The sequence below is a fragment of the Ovis aries genome, chromosome 16 (genome assembly GCF_016772045.2).
Source record: "Ovis aries strain OAR_USU_Benz2616 breed Rambouillet chromosome 16, ARS-UI_Ramb_v3.0, whole genome shotgun sequence".
NCBI lineage: Eukaryota > Metazoa > Chordata > Mammalia > Artiodactyla > Bovidae > Ovis > Ovis aries.
Window position 1 is genome coordinate 15,431,850 of NC_056069.1, and position 20,190 is coordinate 15,452,039.

Here is a 20,190-nt window from a genome sequence, read left to right on the forward strand (position 1 = left end):
AATATGATATGTGTGTGATTTGAACACGAATCAAGTTATAAAACATTAAGTGGACTCCTTCAAAATCTGTGTAAAAATATCCTTATGTGCAAATTCAAGAAAATGAAACTTAATGCCTTTGTAGAAAAATAATATATTCTTTATGCAAATCTAAATAAGTAGGTCTTAATATATTAGCCCTTATTCACCCCAGTGCCTAAATGACACTTTTGTAATAATACAAGTAGTCTTAACTCTCTTAGCTCACTCAGAACAATGTAATATAATCATTCAGTGATTTATTAAAAAGCATAATACTGCTCAATTATTTTATATTCTCATACACAACACTCCACATAAATGTAAAGTAAACTCATTCACAATAGCTTTCTTTTATTTATATTAAATAAGCCCAAGGTTAAGATGTCAACACAGTAGAACAAAATGTTTAAACAAAATTATTTAAAAATATTACACAGCTATACTAGTGGCAGCTTTACAGTTTTCAATCCAGAGGAAGAAATATTTTTCCACAGGATGAACTTTTAAAACTTCCTCAAAATGCTAATATTTCAGTCTCTTCATGATTATACTAGCCACTTAAACTAGGCTGCCAAATGGGATCTCAAAGAAAATTAGAAAACAGTTTGAACTGATGAAAAAATATAACATAAAAGTCATGGGATGTAGCTAATGGAGAAACTAAGGGGAAATTTATAACAATAAAAGCATAGATGAGATTAAAAAAGGATTTCCAAGCAATAACTTAAGTTTCTCCCATAAAAAATATCTTATAAAAGAAGGGAAAATAAAGTCAAAGCAAGAAGAAGAAAAAAATAAAAATAAGACCAAAAATAAATGACTTTGAAAATAGCAAATAAAAGAGGAAAATAATGGAAATCAAAAGCTGGTTCAAAATAAAATTGATAAAACTTTAGCAAAACTAAAAGAGAGAGAGAAGAGACACAAATTGCCATTATCAGGATTGAAAGGGGAATATCATTACAGAACCAACAGACACTAAAAGGATAATAAAGGAATACTATGAACATTCTATGCATATATTTTCAACAATTTAGATAATTAATTCAGTTCAGTTCAGTCACTCAGTTGTGTCCGACTCTTTGCAACCCCATGGACTGTAGCATGCCAGGCCTCCCGGTCCATCACCAACTCCAGGAGTTTACTCAAACATATCTCCAATGAGTCAGTGATGCCATCCAACTATCTCGTCCTCTGTCTTCTCCTTCTCCTCCCATTTCAATCTTTCCCAGCATCAGGGTCTTTTCAAATGAGTCAGCTCTTCACATTAGGTGGCCAAAGTACTGGAGCTTCAGCTTCAACACCAGTCCTTCCAATGAATATTCAGGACTGATTTCCTTTAGGATAGACTGGTTGGATCTCCTTGCAGTCCAAGGAACTCTCAAGAGTCTTCTCTAACACCACAGTTCAAAAGCATCAATTCTTCGGTGCTCAGCTTTCTTTATAGTCCCAGTCTCATATTCATACATGACTACTGGAAAAACCATAGCCTTGACTAGACAGACCTGTGTTGGAAAAGTAATGTCTCTGCTTTTTGATATGCTGTCTAGGTTGGTCATAACTTTCCTTCCAAGGAGTAAGCATCTTTTAATTTCATGAGTGCAGTCACCATCTGTAGTGATTTTGGAACCCAAAAAAAATATAGTCTGCCACTGTTTGCAATTTCCCCCATCTATTTGCCATAAAGTGATGGGACTAGATGCCATGATCTTAGTTTTCTGAATGCTGAGTTTTAAGCCAACTTTTTCACTCTCCTCTTTCACTTTCATCAAGAGGCTATTTAGTTCTTCTTCGCTTTCTGCCATAAGGGTGGTATCATCTGCATATCTGAGGTTATTGATATTTCTCCTGGCAATTTTGACTCCAGCTTGTGCTTCTTCCAGCCCCGCATTTCTCGTGATGTACTCTGCATAGAAGTTAAATAAGTAGGGTGACAATATACAGCCTTGACATATTTCTTTTCCTATTTGGGACCAGTCTGTTGTTCCATTTCAGCTCTAACTGTTGGTTCCTGACCTACATATAGATTTCTCAAGAGGCAGATCAGGTGGCCTGGGATTTCCATCTTTCAGAATTTTCCAAAGTTTGTTGTGATCCACACAGTCAAAGGCTTTGGCATAGTCAATAAAGCAGAAATAGACGTTTTTCTGGAACTCTCTTATTTTTCTATGAGCCAGTGGATGTTGGCAATTTGATCTCTGTTTACTCTGCCTTTTGTAAAATGAGCCTGAAAATCTGGAAGTGCACAGTTCACATTCTGTTGAAGCCTGGCTTGGAGAATTTTGAGCATTAGTTTACTAGTGTGTGAGATGAGTACAATTGTTCAGTAGTCTGAGCATTCTTTGGCATTACCTTTCTTAGGGATTGGAATGAAAACTGATCTTTTCCAGTCCTGTAGCCACTGCATCATTTTCCAAATTTGTTGACACATTGAGTGCACCACTTTCACAGCATTACCTTTTAAGATTTGAAATAGCTCAACCGGAATTCCATCACCTCCACTAGCTTTGTTCGTTGATGCTTCCTAAGGCCCACTTGACTTCACATTCCAGGATGTCTGGCTCTAGGTGAGTGATCAGAGCATCCTGATTATCTGGGTCATGAAGATCTTTTTTGTACAGTTCTTCTGTATATTCTTTCCACCTCTTCTTAATATCTTCGCTTCTGTTAGGTATATATCATTACTGTCCTTTATTGAGCTCAACATGAAATGTTCCCTTGGTATCTCTAATTTTCTTGAAGAGATCTCTAGTCTTTCTTTCCTATTCTAATGTTTTCCTCTATTTCTCTGCACTGATCACTGAGGAAGGCTTTCTTATCTCTCCTTGCTATTCTTTGGAACTCTGCATACAAATGGGTATATCTGTCCTTTTCTCCTTTGCTTTTCGCTTCTCTTCTTTTCACAGCTATTTGTAAGGCCTCCTCAGACAGACATTTTGGTTTTTTGCATTTCTCTTTCTTGGGGATGGTCTTGATCCCTTGTCTCCTGTATACTGTCATGAACCTCTGTCCATAGTTCTACAGGCATTCTGCCTATCAGATCTAGTCCCTTAAATCTATTTCTCACTTCTACTGTATAATTTACATAAGAGTTTTGATTTAGGTTATACCTGAATGGTCTAGTGGTTTTCCCTACTTTCTTCAATTTAATTCTGAATTTGGCAATAAGAAGTTCATGATCTGAGCCACAGTCAGCTCCTGGTCTTGTTTTTGCTGACTGTATAGAGCTTCTCCATCTTTGGCTGCAAAGGATATAATCAATCTGATTTCAGTGCTGACCATCTGGTGATGTCCATGTATAGAGTCTTCTCTTGTGTTGTTGGAAGAGGGTGTTTGCTATGACCTGTGTGTTCTTTTGGCAAAATTCTATTAGCCTTTACCCTCCTTCATTTTGTACTCCAAGGTCAAATTTGATTGTTACTCCAGGTATTTCTTGACTTCCTATTTTGCATTCAAGTCCCCTATGATGAAAAGGACATCTTTTTTGGGTGTTAGTTCTAAAAGGTCTTGTAGGTCTTCATAGAACTGTTCAATTTCAGCTTCTTCAGCATTACTGGTCAGGGTATAGACTTGGTTTACCATGATATTGAATGGTTTGCCTTGGAAATGAACAGAAATCATTCTGTCGTTTTTGAGATTGCATCCAAGTACTGCATTTTGGACTCTTTTGTTGACTATGATGGCTACTCCATTTCTTCTAAGGGATTCTTGCCCACAGTAGTAGATCATCTTGCCCACAGTAGTAGGTCATCTGAGTTGAATTCACCCATTCCAGTCTATTTTAGTTCGCTGATTCCTAAAATGTCAATGTTCACTCTTGCCATCTCTTGTTTGACTACTTCCAATTTGCCTTGATTCATGAACCTAACAATCCAGGTTCCTACGTAATATTGCTCTTTACAGCATAGAACTTTGCCTCCATCACCAGCCACATCCAGAACTGGGTGCTGTTTTTGCTTTGGTTCTGTCTCTTCATTCTTTCTGGAATTATTTCTCCACTGATCTCCAGTAGCATATTGGGTACCTACTAACCTGGGCAGTTCATCTTTCAGTGCCTTATTTTTTTGCCTTTTCATACTGTTCATGGGGTTATCAAGGCAAGAATATTGAATAATTCATTAATTCATAATACTGATAATTCATTGGAAACAACTAACTACCAAAATTACCCAATATGAAATAGATAATCTGAATTGTCCTACAGAGATTAAGGAAACTGAATTCATAGTTAAATTCACCTCCCTTATCCCGCAAAATCTCTAGGCCCAGATAGTTTCATTATCAAATATTTACGAAAGAGTAATATTAATTCTCCACAATATCTTCTACAAAAGAGAAAAGAATAATTTATAAACTCATTTTCTAAAGCCAGAACTATCAAAAAAACAAAGACTGAACAAAAACAGAGTAAACTACAGGATAATATCCTTCATGTAGAGAAGTAAGAAAATAAACAAACTGAAAGACCCCTCAAAAAATATTGGCAAAGAGTATCCAGCAATATATCGAAAGAAAAGTACAACATAACAAAGTATTTACTGTGGGAATGAAAACTGGCTCAATATTTGATAATCACTTAAAATTCACATTAAAAACACAATCATATCAACTGATACAGAAAAAGCATCTGAAAAAATTCAACATCCATTTTATCCATGATAAAACTTTTAGCAAGCTAGGAATAGAAAAATACATCCTCAACCTGATAAACAGCATCTACCCAAAACCCATATCTACCATAATACTTAATGATGAAAGACTGAATGCTTTCCTCCTAACATCAGGAAAAAGACAAGGATATCTCCTCTCATCACTTCTACTCAACATTGTACTCAATGTTCTAGCTCACTCAATAACACAAGAAAGAAAAAAACAAATTGGAAAGGAAAAAATGCTTTTTTTTGCAGATAAGATCTAGGTAGAAAACCTAGAGAAATATACAGAAACTCTGCTATTCTTGACAGGTGAGATCAGAAAGGTTGTAAGATGTAAGACTATGCCAATGCAATGGACAAGAACTTGGGCAAACTTTGGGGAGATGGTGAGGGACAGGAAGGCGAGGTGTATTGCAGTCCATGGGGTCATAAAGAGTCAGACACAACTGAGTGACTGAACAACAAGATATAAGGTTAACATACAAAACTCAATCTTATTTCTATATATTATTAATGAAACAACTGAAATTAAAGTTTAATAAAGTAATAATATTTAACAGTATAAAAATATGAATTCTTAGAGATAAATCTGACAAGAGGTGTCAAAGACATATACTGTCAACATCACAAGATATAAAGTCAAAACAAAAATCAATTATGTTTCCGTAAACGAGTGATGAGTGAGAGAGTGAAATCACTCAGTTGTGTCCAACTCTTTGCGACCTCATGGACTATAACCCACCAGGCTCCTCTATCCATGGGCAACTCTAGGCAAGAACACTGGAGTGGGTTTCCATTTCCTTCTTCAAGGGATCTTCCCAACCCAGAGACTGAACCCGGGTCTCCCGAGTTGTAGGCAGACACTTTATCATCTGAGCCAAACTAGTGATAGGCAATAATAAAACAATTTTTTAAATTAACAATAACACAAAAAGTAAATAAGTATAAATCTAACAAAGTATGTGCAAGTTCTGAATGCTGAAAATTGAAAAATATTAATTGATGAAAGAAATCAAAGACCTAAGTAAAAGGAGAGACATTTTGTGTTCATAGATGGGAAAAAACAAGACTTCCCTTCTCCCCAAGTTGGTCTATTTTTTCTAAAGAAAATAATGGTTGATTCTAAATTTTATACAGAAAGGCAAGGGAGCTAGAATAACAAACAATTCTGAAAAAGAAAAATAAAGTTGAAGGAATCACAGTACCCTATTTTAATGACTTGGTATAAAACTACAAGAAACAAGAAAAAGGGCTATTGGCAATGGGAGAGACACAAAAATAAACTGAACAGAATAGAGAGCCCAGAAATAGACCCACATATATACAGCCAATTGATTTCTGACAAAGCTGCAGAAGCATTTCAATGGAGAAAGAACAGTGTTTTCAACAAATGGTTCTGGAACATTCAAGTATCTCTATGAAAAACAAGGGACCTCAACCTAAATCTCACACCTTATTAAAAAAAAAAAAACTCAAAATGTATCATAATCTTCAATATAAAATTTAAAATTATATAACTTTCAAAGAGGTCATAGGAGAAAATCTTCATAAACTAGAGCTAGGCAGAGTTCTTAGATAGGACACCAAAACCATAATTCATTAAAAATAAATTTGAGAAATAGTAACTTCATCAAAATTAAATATAGTTTCCTCTCCAGAAAAAAAGAAAAGGTTTTTTTCTAAGAGAATAAAAGGACAAGCTACAGACTGGGAGAAAATCCTTACAAATCATAAATCAGAAGAACTTACATTCAAAGTGTATAAAGAATTTTCAAAATCCAGCATGAAGAATACAACTCAACTAAGAAAATGAATAAAAGATTTGAAAAGATACTTCACTGAACAGTAACATACAAATAGCAAAATAAGCACCTGAAAAATGTTCATCATCATTAGGGAGATGCTAACTAAAATCACAATGTGATACTACCACATATCTATTAATGACAAAATTTTAAAAATAGAGTACATCAGGTGTTTATGAGGACGCACAGCAAAAGGAATTCTCAAACTTTGCTGCTTGGACTGAAAAATGGTATAGTCACTCAGAAAGACATTTTGACAGTTATTCGTAAAGTTTAAATATACACTTACCATACAATCCAGCAACCCCACTCCTGGACATTTACCCTAGAGAAATGAAAGCTTAGGTTCACACAAAAACCTGTACGTGAATGTTTATATCAGCTCTATTCCTAACTGCCAAAACCTGGAATAACCTACCTGTCCTCCACAAGTAAATGGATAAACTGTGGTTCATTCATACAATGGAATACTATTAAGCAAAAAAACAACAAACTATAGATATGTATATTATACAACAAACTATAGATATGTATAGATATATACAACAACATGGATAAATCTCATAGGTAAGTCTCAAAACATTACATACTATATATTCTAATTTTATAAACATCACATTATTATTTTATAAAATTACCAAAAAGACAAACTGAAGTAATGGAGACTAGATCAGTGGTTTTTGCGAGTAAGGGATGGGACAAGTGTATGATTGCAAGATTTAATCATAGTATAATTATAAAGGCACAAGGGAAATTTGAGGGGAGACGAACTGTTCTAAACATTCATTGTGGTAGTTGTTAAATGAAGTTTATAGATATATTTAGATCATAGAGTTGTATGCCAAGAATAAATCAGGTTTATTGCATGAGAATTAAAAAATAAACCAAAAAGATTACATTGAATAAAAAAAAAGTATTTTCCCAAAATAGATGCTCAGTTAACATCTGCTGAACAAAAACACTGAAAATTGGCTGCAGTTTCTGCTTTAACATTAATCTTATTTATATCCCTAAGCTTCAAATATGTAAATAACTTTTTGTAGCATCATTAACATTTTCTATCATGGTATCTGCCACAGAAAGATTTCTAGTTTACACAAAAAAATAATTTAAAATATCAAATGAAAGTCAGAAATCTATTATTCCAACCAATTATTTTAACCTTTAAAGATTATCATTAATAATAGGTAACTTTTTCTTTATACCTTGTATGCATATCTTTCTTATTAAAAAGGGAGTAGGATCTGTTTTTAAGTCATTACCCTAAGGCATGATACACAAAACAGATATTTGATGAATGTTTACATAATCAGCTAATCTTCATTAAACATTAAATGAGCTGAATAGTTGAGCCATTAATTTATCCTGAATATTAACTCTTTCTAGGATTTATCCTTTTCCTTGAATTAGTGAAACTGACTACTAAGAAGTGTTCTTCCTTACTCAAACCACAGTGTGTACTCCCATTGTGAGTTTGTGTCACTTCTATGCAGCTACACGCTTTCAGATTTTCTTTGCTAAGGACACATTGGGCATCTGTTTGCCTGCAGCTCCCGTGCAAGCAACCAAATGGGATCCCACTATACCATTCCTGTACTGACTTGTCACAGGTCTGACTAAGACTCATTCATTTCAATCAATTATCTAAGCAGATTGGTTAAATCACGTGTGTGAACGAATAAAAGCAACTTCATTAAAAAAACAAAAAGACCATTAATTTTGTTCTTTGCTTTAAACTGTGTGAAAAAAGTGTGTTCCTACACTAGAAAATGATTACAAACATAACCGAGGTTTTTAGACGAACCTAGCCTAAGAATTAAATACATCTTGAAAATTGTAAAGATGCTATTTGTATGTATTTACAACACAGAACAAGGATAATTCCCATACTTGTTTGAAATTTCTGTTTGTTAAGAGAATTATTTTATAGCTCTCCACAGTTTTTAAGGTATTATTTCTGTTAACATAGCTAATGAGATCATCTCTAATTTATTTAGGTTTCAGTCAAATTTTCAATAAATTTTTGAACTTTACAGCTCTGATAAATTAAACTATAAAGTATATTATAATGGTGCTAAAATATATTCACTTTTTATATCCTACAATATATGCTTTGATACCACATTACACCATTACTTGCAAAGAAACCAAACTAAACTGCTTTTGTCAGAAACCAATCAAAAATATAATAAACAATCTAACCAAAAGATGAAAACATTTAAGCTGATTGAAGCACTTAATGCAGTAATTTTATTTGGCCCATGACTAAGGTCATAAACACTAATGAGTTTGCTTAACTAAGAATGAACTATTTACATAAAGTTGTAGGTTTCTATATTTTAGCTCTGAGAACACTGTTAATATTTAATATGCTAATTAATAAGGACTATAATCTATTATGACCAAGTAAATAATAAAGCCAATTTGCAAAAACAGTTTATATAGAAATAAGCCAGTTCTCAAACTTCCAAATTTTCATGAGCACCTCATCCACTGGCTTTAATTGAAGGACTTAACACTGGTTTCCTTCACACACCCCACCCCTGAATGTATCATTATGGGTACAGGAGTTCAAACCACAGAGAAGCACCCTTTCCCATAAAATTACACAGTCAATTATCCTTTAGATAATTTTCACAGTTTAGCACAGTTAACCATATCTGGCTAATTTGGGCACATAATTAAACCAGGCTCCTTGAAAATATCCATTTAAACTAAATGTAATGAAAATGAATGAATTTCTTACTATACTGCATTTACTCAGGGAGACTTTGTTTCAATTTAACCTGAAAAATCAACACTGCAAAACAATCCTAACTTGAATATATTTCAAATGTGTATAACAACCTAGCCTCAATATCATGAGAGGAATGTTCCTATGAAGTATTTGTAAAATTGGGGAAAACCTCAAAAAAGGGCATTTTCTAAACATGTGTAAGCACAGAGACATGATTATACCTGCCAGTTATAACAGAGCTATGTGATTATTAAGTTCACTTGGTGAAATCTCATTTCAGAAATCACTCAGACCTAAGTTTTTATAATAAAGGTATTCAAAGTTAGCTCCTCTCCCCAACATCTGACATTTATAATATAGGGTTTTTAGGAAACTCTATTAAAAATTACCTGCTTCTGCAGCCACCTCTCATGCCTTCGTTGTTTCCGTCTCAGATTCTTCAGTTTGCTCTTCTCTCTCTTACTGAGCCTCTGATTAATGGCACCCAGTGAAAAACTGCCTGAGTGCAGGAAGTTTAGAGGAGAGAGGTGCTCTTCCTGGTCCTCAGCCTCCAGTGTGCTCCTGCCAGCTGCAGGCAGGTCCATCAGGAAAGTCAGGCTGTTAGGACTAGCATGGCCAGAATACACGGCAGAAGCTTCTAGACCACACTGAAATTCTCCTCCTCTTTGTGTCTGGGTCTCACGGGGAGCCACTGAAAATCTTTGCAGCAGCATATTAGGATCAAAACTGGATGAAATCTGAAAGGAACAGTTATTTTTATTCGATTCTAAAGGCAAGCTCGGAAGGTCAACAGGCTGTGTCTCATTGAGCCCAGGATATACAGCAGTCTTACTATGGATTTCATATAAAGTGGGTAATAAAGTCAGTTTCTCACTGATGCTCAGATCCAAACTATGTGATTTTCTATGAAAAGCTCTCGGAGCGCATCTGGTGGTCACAAGCTGTGGAACAAAAAGCTGGTATTTTGGATCTGATGCTTTGAAGAGCAGTTTTTCGTTCTTCATCTTGAAATATGTTGACCGTACCTCCAGGCAGAGTGCTTCAGTTAATCTTCCAGGACCATTATTATTTGGGCCCATGTTTAAAAACCTGTGATTTCTGTTTCTGGAGGCGCCACCTGTCAGCAGAGTTTCCTTGTCACAACCTGACTGAACTCTAGGATGTGACAAGTATTTCAGCGATGGTCTCATTAGTCGGCCTGACGGTGTTGGCTGATAATCGGTACGGCTCTTGGAGAGATGTACAGCTGCAAGCTGGCCACAGGAACATTTTGGAGTGCTGACAAAATTAAAGCCCCCTAAACGGGCCCCACAGAAAGGGCAATTCAGTTTTCCAACTGTCCACTGGGCCTACAGGTAATAAAGGAAAATAAAAACAATGCTTTCATTGTAAAGTAACCAAAGAGAATGTGAGTTTTTTTTTTTTTTAAGCCGACCACATGAAAGTTTTTTATGCCACAGAAAAGGCCAGCTTTCTGTTTTCTGATTAGTAGACAGAACAGTAAATGGAAACAAACCTTCCAATAAACAGAGATAAGAAGCTCCAAAGGTCTAGAATGATAACATAGTGCACATCACACCCATCTAGACAATACTCCCAAGATTCTAAAGAGTCTTTTAGACAATAGACTGAATATGGATACAGTGTGAACTAATGAAAAGAAAAATACACTATGGAACCAGGAAGCAAATCAGTCTACAGAGCTTAATTTGCAAGTAAAATCTCACAGAAAAGTGTCTGTTTTGATACACTTCTTGCATACCAAGCACTGTGGGAGGGAACTTTACCCAAACAGCAGAATAAAGCTCTTCCTGCCTTTTTACATACAACTGAAAGATATTGGTTGCATGTATCAGTTAGTTCATTTTCTCTATTCAGATTACAAATAAATAGTGAACTAGCTTAAAAATATCTTTTAACAGAAATAGTGGAATATCTGAAATGTGCTAATATATTTTGCAAAGTTCAGGACACTTATAAGCAGTACCCTGGCATTCTCCCAGGAAATCACTACAATGTGAGAATGAATGCAAGAGATATCTAGCTAATGGTATTTTTTAACCAAAAAAGTAAGCTAGTCAGTGGAGAAAAGCAACTATATTTTCCCCAAATCATATTTAATATGATTTTCTATACTTTTCTAATACTTAGGTGTTTTGCTGGGAGAAATAATGAGGCCACATTGAACAGTTCCTGCTCTTATACTATTTCATTAAGGATTCTTAAAAGTGTGGTTTTTTCATTCTGATTGTGCCAGTAAGAGTCATTAATTTTCAAGTTTATTTTACATGTGTGTGCATACATGAGTGATACCCACAGGATATTTCATTCACTTCACAGGGACTGTTCTAGGTACTGGGGGATATAATACATAACGAACAAAACAAAAACTTTTGACTTCATGGAGTTTATATCCTAGTAGAGCATCTAGGTAATTAACATGACCATTAAGTCATTTGTGTATGTGGATGTGGATGTATATATGTGCATATGTGTATGGATGTGCATAATAATTTATATATGTTATACAAACTTAAGCATATTTACAAGTTCTACATATCTTGTAAAATGTGTGTGTAAAACATAGACAGATATATATAGTAGAGGAGAGAGAAAGGAAGTGTTTAGTGATAATAGCTGGGAGAGGCAGTTGATAGATTGGCCAGGTGATGCCTCAATTAAGAATAAAGACCTAAGAAAATGATGGAACAAGTCGGTAGTGGTGGAAAGAGAATTCAAAGAAGGGGAATTTTCAAGTGCAAATCTGAGTTATAGAAGTACTCAGAGCACTCCAGTAATAATGAAAGCAGTAAGTGTAATCAAGAGTTACATACACATTCATGTTTCCTGAAACAATGCATTCAAGAAAAATAGCTCCAAAATAAGGACAATAACATTCTGAAAGTAGCATACTCCTAAATTTACTCAGAAACTAAGGAACTTACTTTTTGTATCAGGCAATGTATCCATTCTGGAAGGGCTTCTATATTCATGTGCCACACATGACAAATATTTTCATCATCAGCTGAATCATTTGTATTCTGTTATATCAAAATGCATGATTAGTCATGACTAGTTCAGATTTTATTTCACAAAATTCATATTTAAGTAAAACACAAAAATATAAATTCACTTTTAGGTAGGAAGGAAATACATACTGCCCTTCTCTCCTTATTCCCTCCCATTGCCAAGACAAATCTATAAAGTTTTTTTTTTTTTTTCATGGAATAGCCACATTTAAACTGACAAAAAACAAAAAAATCCCTCTACTTCATTGAGACCATCAAATTAAAACATGAGCACAAAGTCACTGAATGGACAAATTTGGCACCCTATTTCATTCTGTGTGTGAGAAAAACTATTCATGACAACTTTCCCCAGCCTTCAATCTCTGATTCTAATGACAGATTAAAGGAGTTACTATATTCGCCATCAAGATGCTCAAGAAAAGTTTAAAAGGGGAACGCCACACTCTCACTAATGGTTAGGACTCCACGCTTTCACTGCTGAGGGCCTGGGTTTGATCCCTGTTTGGGGAACTAAGATCCTAGTGTGGCACAGCAAAAGAAAAAAGAGAAGAAAAAAGCTTTAGAGGATTGGGGGAGAGGAATAATTGTGCAGGGAGCTATAAAGGCCCTAAGTTTCAGCTGTGTAAGTACAGCGAAAATTTCAGCGACAATTTTGGCCTTTTGAAGTAGATTTGCAGAAATAAATGTGATCTGTAGTTGAGACACTATGACTTCCCAGTTGGTTCTTTAGTACTTCTGACCTTAGGACAGTTGCTTTACTTCTCTGAGTCTCTGTTTCTTTTCCCCTTAAACTCCGCTGGATAATTGGCTCAGGTCCCTTCCGGGTCTACAGAATTTCATTCTATGAGATGACAGAAAGGGTTGATTGACAAGAACAGGGCAAGTACATAGCAGATGGGAACAACACAAAGAACGGCCTATGCCAAAGTTGTGACAACGGAAGCAAAAAGGGCCCTGGGGAACTATTTGGGGTGGATTTGAAGCCTGTCTGTCTCTAGGCAAGGGCAGTACTTGGGACAGAGAGAAACAAGGCAACATTGCTAAAAGTATGGCTGGAAAGGCCTGGAAAAAAACGGAAAGCATTTGCAATAAGTCCAGGAGATGATCTTCTGAGGACCAATCTCTATTCTGGCTGAAAATATTATCATATGAAAATATCACATTATTTAATATGTTAACTACCTCAACATACTGTGAAATAGATTTAATAATAAGTACATCTCTAATACACTTTCTAAAGCAAGTGAAAAAGAAGTAAATATACTCAGAATTATGATATTATAAGCATATACCACCTAAAAAATCAATATTATAACTTTTCTATGGAAATATATGTATATAAATAGAAAAGGTACCTTACAGGCTATGTACCAAACTGACATCACATGGTCTGAAGAAAGAAAGAACTTCAAGATTAGGAAAGTTATTAAAAGGAAACTAACTTTTATGGAAAATTATTTTAATGGGAAAATAAGTTATACTTACATATACTTACATAATTGTATTTAAAATTGATGTAAGTAAAATACATTGATTACTTCTGGTCTTGACAATACTAAAGTAAGTGGGATTAGACATGCCCTCACCATTACAACTGATAAAACTAGGCAAAATATACTATTGTTTTAAGACATTAGACCAAAGAAGAAAAAAAAAAAAGCACAGGGCTGTGATCTCTCAGAGAAGTCAAATAAATGAGGTTAGCCTAAAAATAACCCTGGATATCTGCCTCAGGGAATTTTCAGAACCTTGGTGTAGGGAAGAGGAACTCAATTAGTGTATGGCAGCCTTGCTGATTTAAGACTAAGAACAGAGGCTATAAAGGCTAAACAGCTAGAATTTACAGGACTGTTGTACCAGCAAGGAGAGGCCTGTAATTAGCTCCAGAAATCTGTATAGTAATTCCTCTAATTTTTTGGTTGAATACCATTATGGAGGTATGAAGGGTGAGATATCAGACAATCAGATAAAGAAAATTTACCCTGGAAAAGACATCTTCCAGCAAAGCATAACTATTCAACTTGGGCTCACAGTAAAGCTGGGAAGATGTTCAAGTCCCAAGCAGCCAGAGTAGAAGGATCTCAAGGAATATATGGAGTATTTAGGAGACAGAGGATGAGATGGCTGGATGCCATCGCCGACTCGACGGATGTGAGTTTGAGTGAACTCGGGAGTTGGTGATGGACAGGGAGGTCTGGCATGCTGCAATTCATGGGGTCGCAAAGAGTCGGACACGACTGAGTGACAGAACTGAACTGAACTGACTGAGGAGAGGTTCCAGCAGAGTTCTGTCTTAAAAGTAGGGCTAAATTAGCCCAAGAGTAAAGGTTACTAAAAAGCAACCCTAATAAAGTTGGCCTCCAAAGAATGAAATTCAATCATAAATAACTCATATGTCTGCTAAAACATTCTTTACAGGAAGAATAATATCCAGACACTCAGTAATGTTAAATCAAAATGTTGTACCTACAAGAGAAATTACTAGATTATGTACCCCCAAAAAAGTGACCTACAACCAGGAGAAAAATTGTTCAATGGAAATATCCCCCACGTTCCATCATGTTGAAGTTTGGTAGAAAACTCATGCTGATGTTTGTCAGAAACCAACACAATTCTCTAAAGCATTTATCCTTCAATTAAAAAATAAATAAAAAAGAATCTCCCCCAAAGTGGAGAAGATTGAATAAATAGACAGACTTTAAATCAGCTATGACATATTTTCATGAGTATAACAAGAAGATAAATTACCTTAATACTAAATGAATGGTTTACCTAGAGAAAAAACTTCTGAAATTAAAACTTTCACTTATTAGCAAATTGATACTGTAGAAGAAAAATCAGTGAACATGAACATACAGAAGTAAAAATGATGAAAAAAAATCTAGCATAGGAAGAAAAAAGAGGAAAAAAATGAGCAAAATTGAAGCGACTTATGGGAAACATCAAATAGTGTAACATAAATGTAAATGCCCCTTCATGGATCACAGCCTTGTCATGGCAAAGGGACTTGAGTAACTCAATGAGCCATGCTGTGCAGGGCCACCCAAGGCTAACGGGTCATAGCAAAGAGTTCTGACAAAACATGGTCCACCCACTCCAGTATTCTTGCCTCGAGCACCCCATGAACAGTATAAAAAGGCAGAAAGATATGACACTGCAAGATGAGCTCCCCTGGTCAAAAGGCGTCCAATATGCTCCTGGGGAAGAGTGGAGGGATTGCTGGGAGAAATATCAAACCTCAAATATACAGATGACATCACTCTAATGGCAGAAAGCAAAGAAGAACTAAAGAGCCTCTTGATGAAGGTGAAATAAGAGACTGAAAAAGCTGGCTTGAAACTCACATTAAAAAAGACTAAGAGCATGGCATCTGGTCCCATCACTTCATGGCAAATAGAAAGGGGAAAAATGGAAGCAGAGACAGATTTTATTTTCATGGGCTCTAAATTCAACTGTGGACTGTGGCTGCAGCTATGAAATTAAAAGATACTTGCTCCTCTCCCTTCCTGACCTGACCATGATGATAGGGTGGATGACAGGACCCCTGGCACACCCTGCCTCCCAGCCAAGCCTGGAGATCCTTGAGACAGCCCTAGGTGCTGCCAGCCCACTGTTCATAAGAGGAGACAGGCTGGGGGTCGGCCATGAGGTCAGGGTGGAGCCCTGTCCTGCCCCTACCACTGTCCTGCCTTTCAAGGTCCTGTGGTGGAGCAGCCCTGTCCTGGTGGGGGCAGGGGCCTGGGGTGCCCATGCTGGCTGTGTGCCTGGCAAGTAAGCATCTGTGGCGAGGGGCCAGGAATGTGGGGGTGGACCCAGGCACACTTCAGCACTTTGGAGAGTTTTTTTTCTCAAGCAATTATAAAAGTAGAAACTTGTCAGCGTCATGATGACCTGAACTGTGAATCCTGAAACACCTCTGCTGGCCTGTGGTTTGAGATGAGAATAAGGATGCCAACCTGCACTTCCCTTCCCCCTCTGCCCCGCTCCCCCCACCACAGCCTCCCATGGACTTTGTCTAGAGGTCAGGGGCCCTGGGCCTGGCAAAAGAAATAACAGACGAGGAAAAAAAAAAAAACAAAAAAAAACTTGCTCCTTGGGAGGAAAGCTATGACAAACCTAAACAGTGTATTAAAACACAGAGACATTAAAAAAAAAAAAAAAAGCACAGAGACATCACTTTGCTGACAAAAATAATATAGTCAAAGCTATGATTTTTCTGGCAGTCATGTATGGATGTGAGAGTTGGACCAAAAAGGCTGAGTGTGAAAAAACTTATGCTTTCTAATTATGGTGCTAGAAAAGACTCTTGAGAGTCCCCTGGACTGCAAGATCAAACCAGTCAGTCCTAAAGGAAGTCAATCCTGACTATTCATTTGAAGAACTGATGCTGAAGCTGACGCTTCAATACTTTGGCCACCTGATGTAAAAAGCTGAAACATTGGAAAAGACTGATGCTTGGAAAGACTGAGGACAAAAGGAGAAGAGGGTGGCAGAGGATGAGATGGTTAGACAGCATCACTGACTCAATGGACATGAATTTGAGTGGAGAAGAGAGGAACAGGCATGCTGTGATCCACGGAGTTGCAAAGAGTTAGGCTCAACTTAGCAACTGAAAAACAATAGCAACACGTGTAAGCGGAGAAAAGACAGGACAGTAGGATAAACCATAGCCAAATTTTCCAAAGGCCTATAGATCACAGCAGCTCAAGGATTCTTAAACAGTGTAAACACAAGGGAAACTACGGCTCTTAATAAAATTGTTGAAATTCAGTGACAAAAGTAAGCATCAGGAGAAAATAAGTATCCTACAAATAGGAGAAAGAAGAAAACAATGATTTTTGGAATTCCATTTAGGGCCATAAAGGAATGGGAGTTTAGAATTAGCTTCCTGCAACAAACAACTAGAAAACTGAACAAAATTTAACAAACAACTATTTTCAGTCAGTGGGACAACAGGCAGCGAAATAGTGACTTCTGAGAGAAATAAATTAACAGAGCTTACAGTCATACAGACTTTTATTCTGAAGACAATTGAAGGAACCCCAACAGAGTCTAGTCAGCTTTCTGAGTTGAGGAAACAGGAATCAGATTTTTAAGAGGTAAAGGCAAACTAAAATTTGTAGGGCACAGTATCCAAGAGAAATAAGAAGAAAAAAGCCTCAGAAACTTGTATATGGTTTCCCCTTGAGTCTTTGATCAAATTCTAATCTGGTCATGCTTAGAGTAAAACTCCAAGAGACTGTGCTAAGAACACCTACAGGGGAAAGAACAATTACAGAGGCTATAAGCCAAACACTTTCAAGAGCTCACACAGGGCCAGGAATCATTATGTTCCAACCAGTCTGATGGAAAAGGACTTCTTCAATAATGAGGCATTCAGTAGTGACCCAAAGGGTCATTCCCTAAAAGTGGGGCAAAATAAGCCTTAGAATAAGGACTACTCTAAACCCACCCTAAAGAACCTAAAAATAAGTTTCTAAATTATCAAACTTATCTAGAAACAACTATTAGGCAGAAGGAAACATAAAATCCTTTAAAAGAATAAAACAAAATATAATTCTCTACAAAATGAAATTTATAGTCTTCGGCATCCAATTAAAAATCCAACATGGTGCAGGCCTGGGTGGAAAGGAATAGCAGCCACTATTTGTGTGTCAGGGATAAAGCTCTATCCAGATCTTTTCTCCTTGTCTCTACAACCAAACAAAAGACTTAAATTACTAGGGAAAGGACAATATTCATTACGATTTGGAGCACTGAATAAAAACAAAATCCTCTACACCCGAGACAGTGGCAGGAATGCAATGCTGGACCTAGAACTATAACTGAAAGGGACAGGAGCACCGAGATGGGCAAACTCCTATGACCCAGGGACACAGTGCCTGCTAAGACTGAGGCTGTCAGGCAAGCAAGGTGGATGTAAATTAGGGAAGAGCAAGGAAAAGATGGTACTGGTAAGGATGAATTGAAAGACACATCAGTTTGTCTCTGATCTTGATAGTCTGGGTATATAATAGAGAAACTAGAATCCTTCATCACAGAGACAAATATGTTAATACACTTATCTGACCCAGGAGGTGAAGGCCAAATGAGAATCCAGGGGAAGGCAGAGAAGTTACAGGCTTATTGAAGTTGTTCTCCCTCTTCAAGGTGAACCAGCATAATAAAACTATGGGGATAGAGAAGAGATCAGCAATTGTCAGGTTTGGGGTGGGGATGAAAAGACCAAATATGAAGGGGGAAACCACAATCACGAATGACCTAAATCAAATTGCTTATGATTATACAGTGGAAGTGACAAATAGATTCAAGGGATTAGATCTGATAGAGTGCCCGAATAACACACAGAAGTTCCAAACACTGTACAAGAGGCGGTGAACAAAACCATCTGCAAGAAAAAGAAATGCAAAAAGGCAAAATGGTTGTCTGAGGAGGCCTTACAAATAGCTGAGAAAAAAGAGGAAAGGAAAGATATATCCTTCTGAAAGTGGAGTTCCAAAGAAAGCAAGGAGAGATAAGAAAGCCTTCCTATACACTAATAATGAGAAAACAGAAAAAGAAATTAAGGAAACAATTCCATTCACCATTGCAACAAAAAGAATAAAATACTTAGGAATATATCTACCTAAAGAAACTAAAGACCTATATATACAAAACTATAAAACACTGGTCAAAGAAATCAAAGAGGACACTAATAGATGGAGAAATATACCATGTTCATGGATCAGAAGAATCAATATAGTGAAAATGAATATACTAACCAAAGCAATCTACAGATTCAACACAATCACTATCAAGCTACCAGTGGTATTTTTCACAGAGCTAGAACAAATAATTTCACAGTTTGTATGGAAATATAAAAAACCTCAAATAACCAAAGCAATCTTGAGAAAGAGGAATGGAACTGGAGGAATCAACCTGCCTGACTTCAGGCTCTACTACAAAGCCACAGTCATCAAGACAGTACAGTACTGGCAAAAAGACAGAAATATAGATCAATGGAACAAAATAGAAAGCCAAGATAAATCCACGCACCTATGGACACCTTATCTTTGACAAAGGAGGCAAAAATATACAATGGATTAAAGACAACCTCTTTAACAAGTGGTGCTGGGAAAACTGGTCAACCACTTGTAAAAGAATGAAACTAGAACACTTTCTAACACCATACACCAAAATAAGCTCAAAATGGATTAAAGATCTAAACGTAAGACCAGAAACTATAAAACTCCTAAAGGAGAACATAGGCAAAACAGTCTCCGACATAAATCACAGCAGAATCCTCTATGACGCACCTCCCAGAATACTGGAAATAAAAGCAAAAATAAACAAATGGGATCTAATTAAAATTAAAAGCTTCTGCACAACAAAGAAAATTATAAGCAGGGTGAAAAGACAGCTTTCGGAATGGGAGAAAATAATAGCAAATGAAGCAACTGACAAACAACTAAACTCAAAAATATACAAGCAACTCTTGCAGCTCAATTCCAGAAAAATAAACGACCCAATCAAAAAATGGGCCAAAGAACTAAATAGACATTTCTCCAAAGAAGACATATGGATGGCTAACAAACACATCAAAAGATGCTCAACATCATTCATTATCAGAGAAATGCAAATCAAAACCACAATGAGGTACCACTTCACACCAGTCAGAATGGCTGCAACCCAAAAGTCTGCAAGCAATAAATGCTGGACAGAATGTGGAGAAAAGGGAACCCTCTTACACTGTTGGTGGGAATGCAAACTAGTACAGCCACTATGGAGAACAGTGTGGAGATTCCTTAAAAAACTGGAAATAGAACTGCCTTATGACCCAGCAATCCCACTGCTGGGCATACACACCGAGAAAACCAGAATTGAAAGATACACGTGTACCCCAATGTTCATCACAGCACTGTTTATAATAGCCAGGACATGGAAGCAACCTAGATGTCCGTCAG

The 20,190-nt window shown here is 36.5% G+C and overlaps 1 protein-coding gene across 3 annotated transcripts in view; it reads right to left on the reverse strand.

The window, feature by feature from the left end:
* The window catches only part of RNF180 (ring finger protein 180), a 302,385-nt gene that overhangs the window by 220,943 nt on the left and 61,252 nt on the right, over nucleotides 1-20,190 (reverse strand). For 2 of the 3 annotated variants that reach the window (XM_042233755.1, XM_042233754.1), the window contains exons 3-5: nucleotides 12,164-12,259; nucleotides 9,608-10,567; nucleotides 6,771-6,806 (exon numbers count right to left, since the gene is read on the reverse strand). In XM_042233755.1, the coding sequence (XP_042089689.1) occupies nucleotides 6,771-6,806; nucleotides 9,608-10,567; nucleotides 12,164-12,259 (1,092 nt within the window). The remainder of the gene's footprint in view (nucleotides 1-6,770; nucleotides 6,807-9,607; nucleotides 10,568-12,163; nucleotides 12,260-20,190) is intronic. The other variant, XM_027980056.2, reaches the window with a different exon arrangement.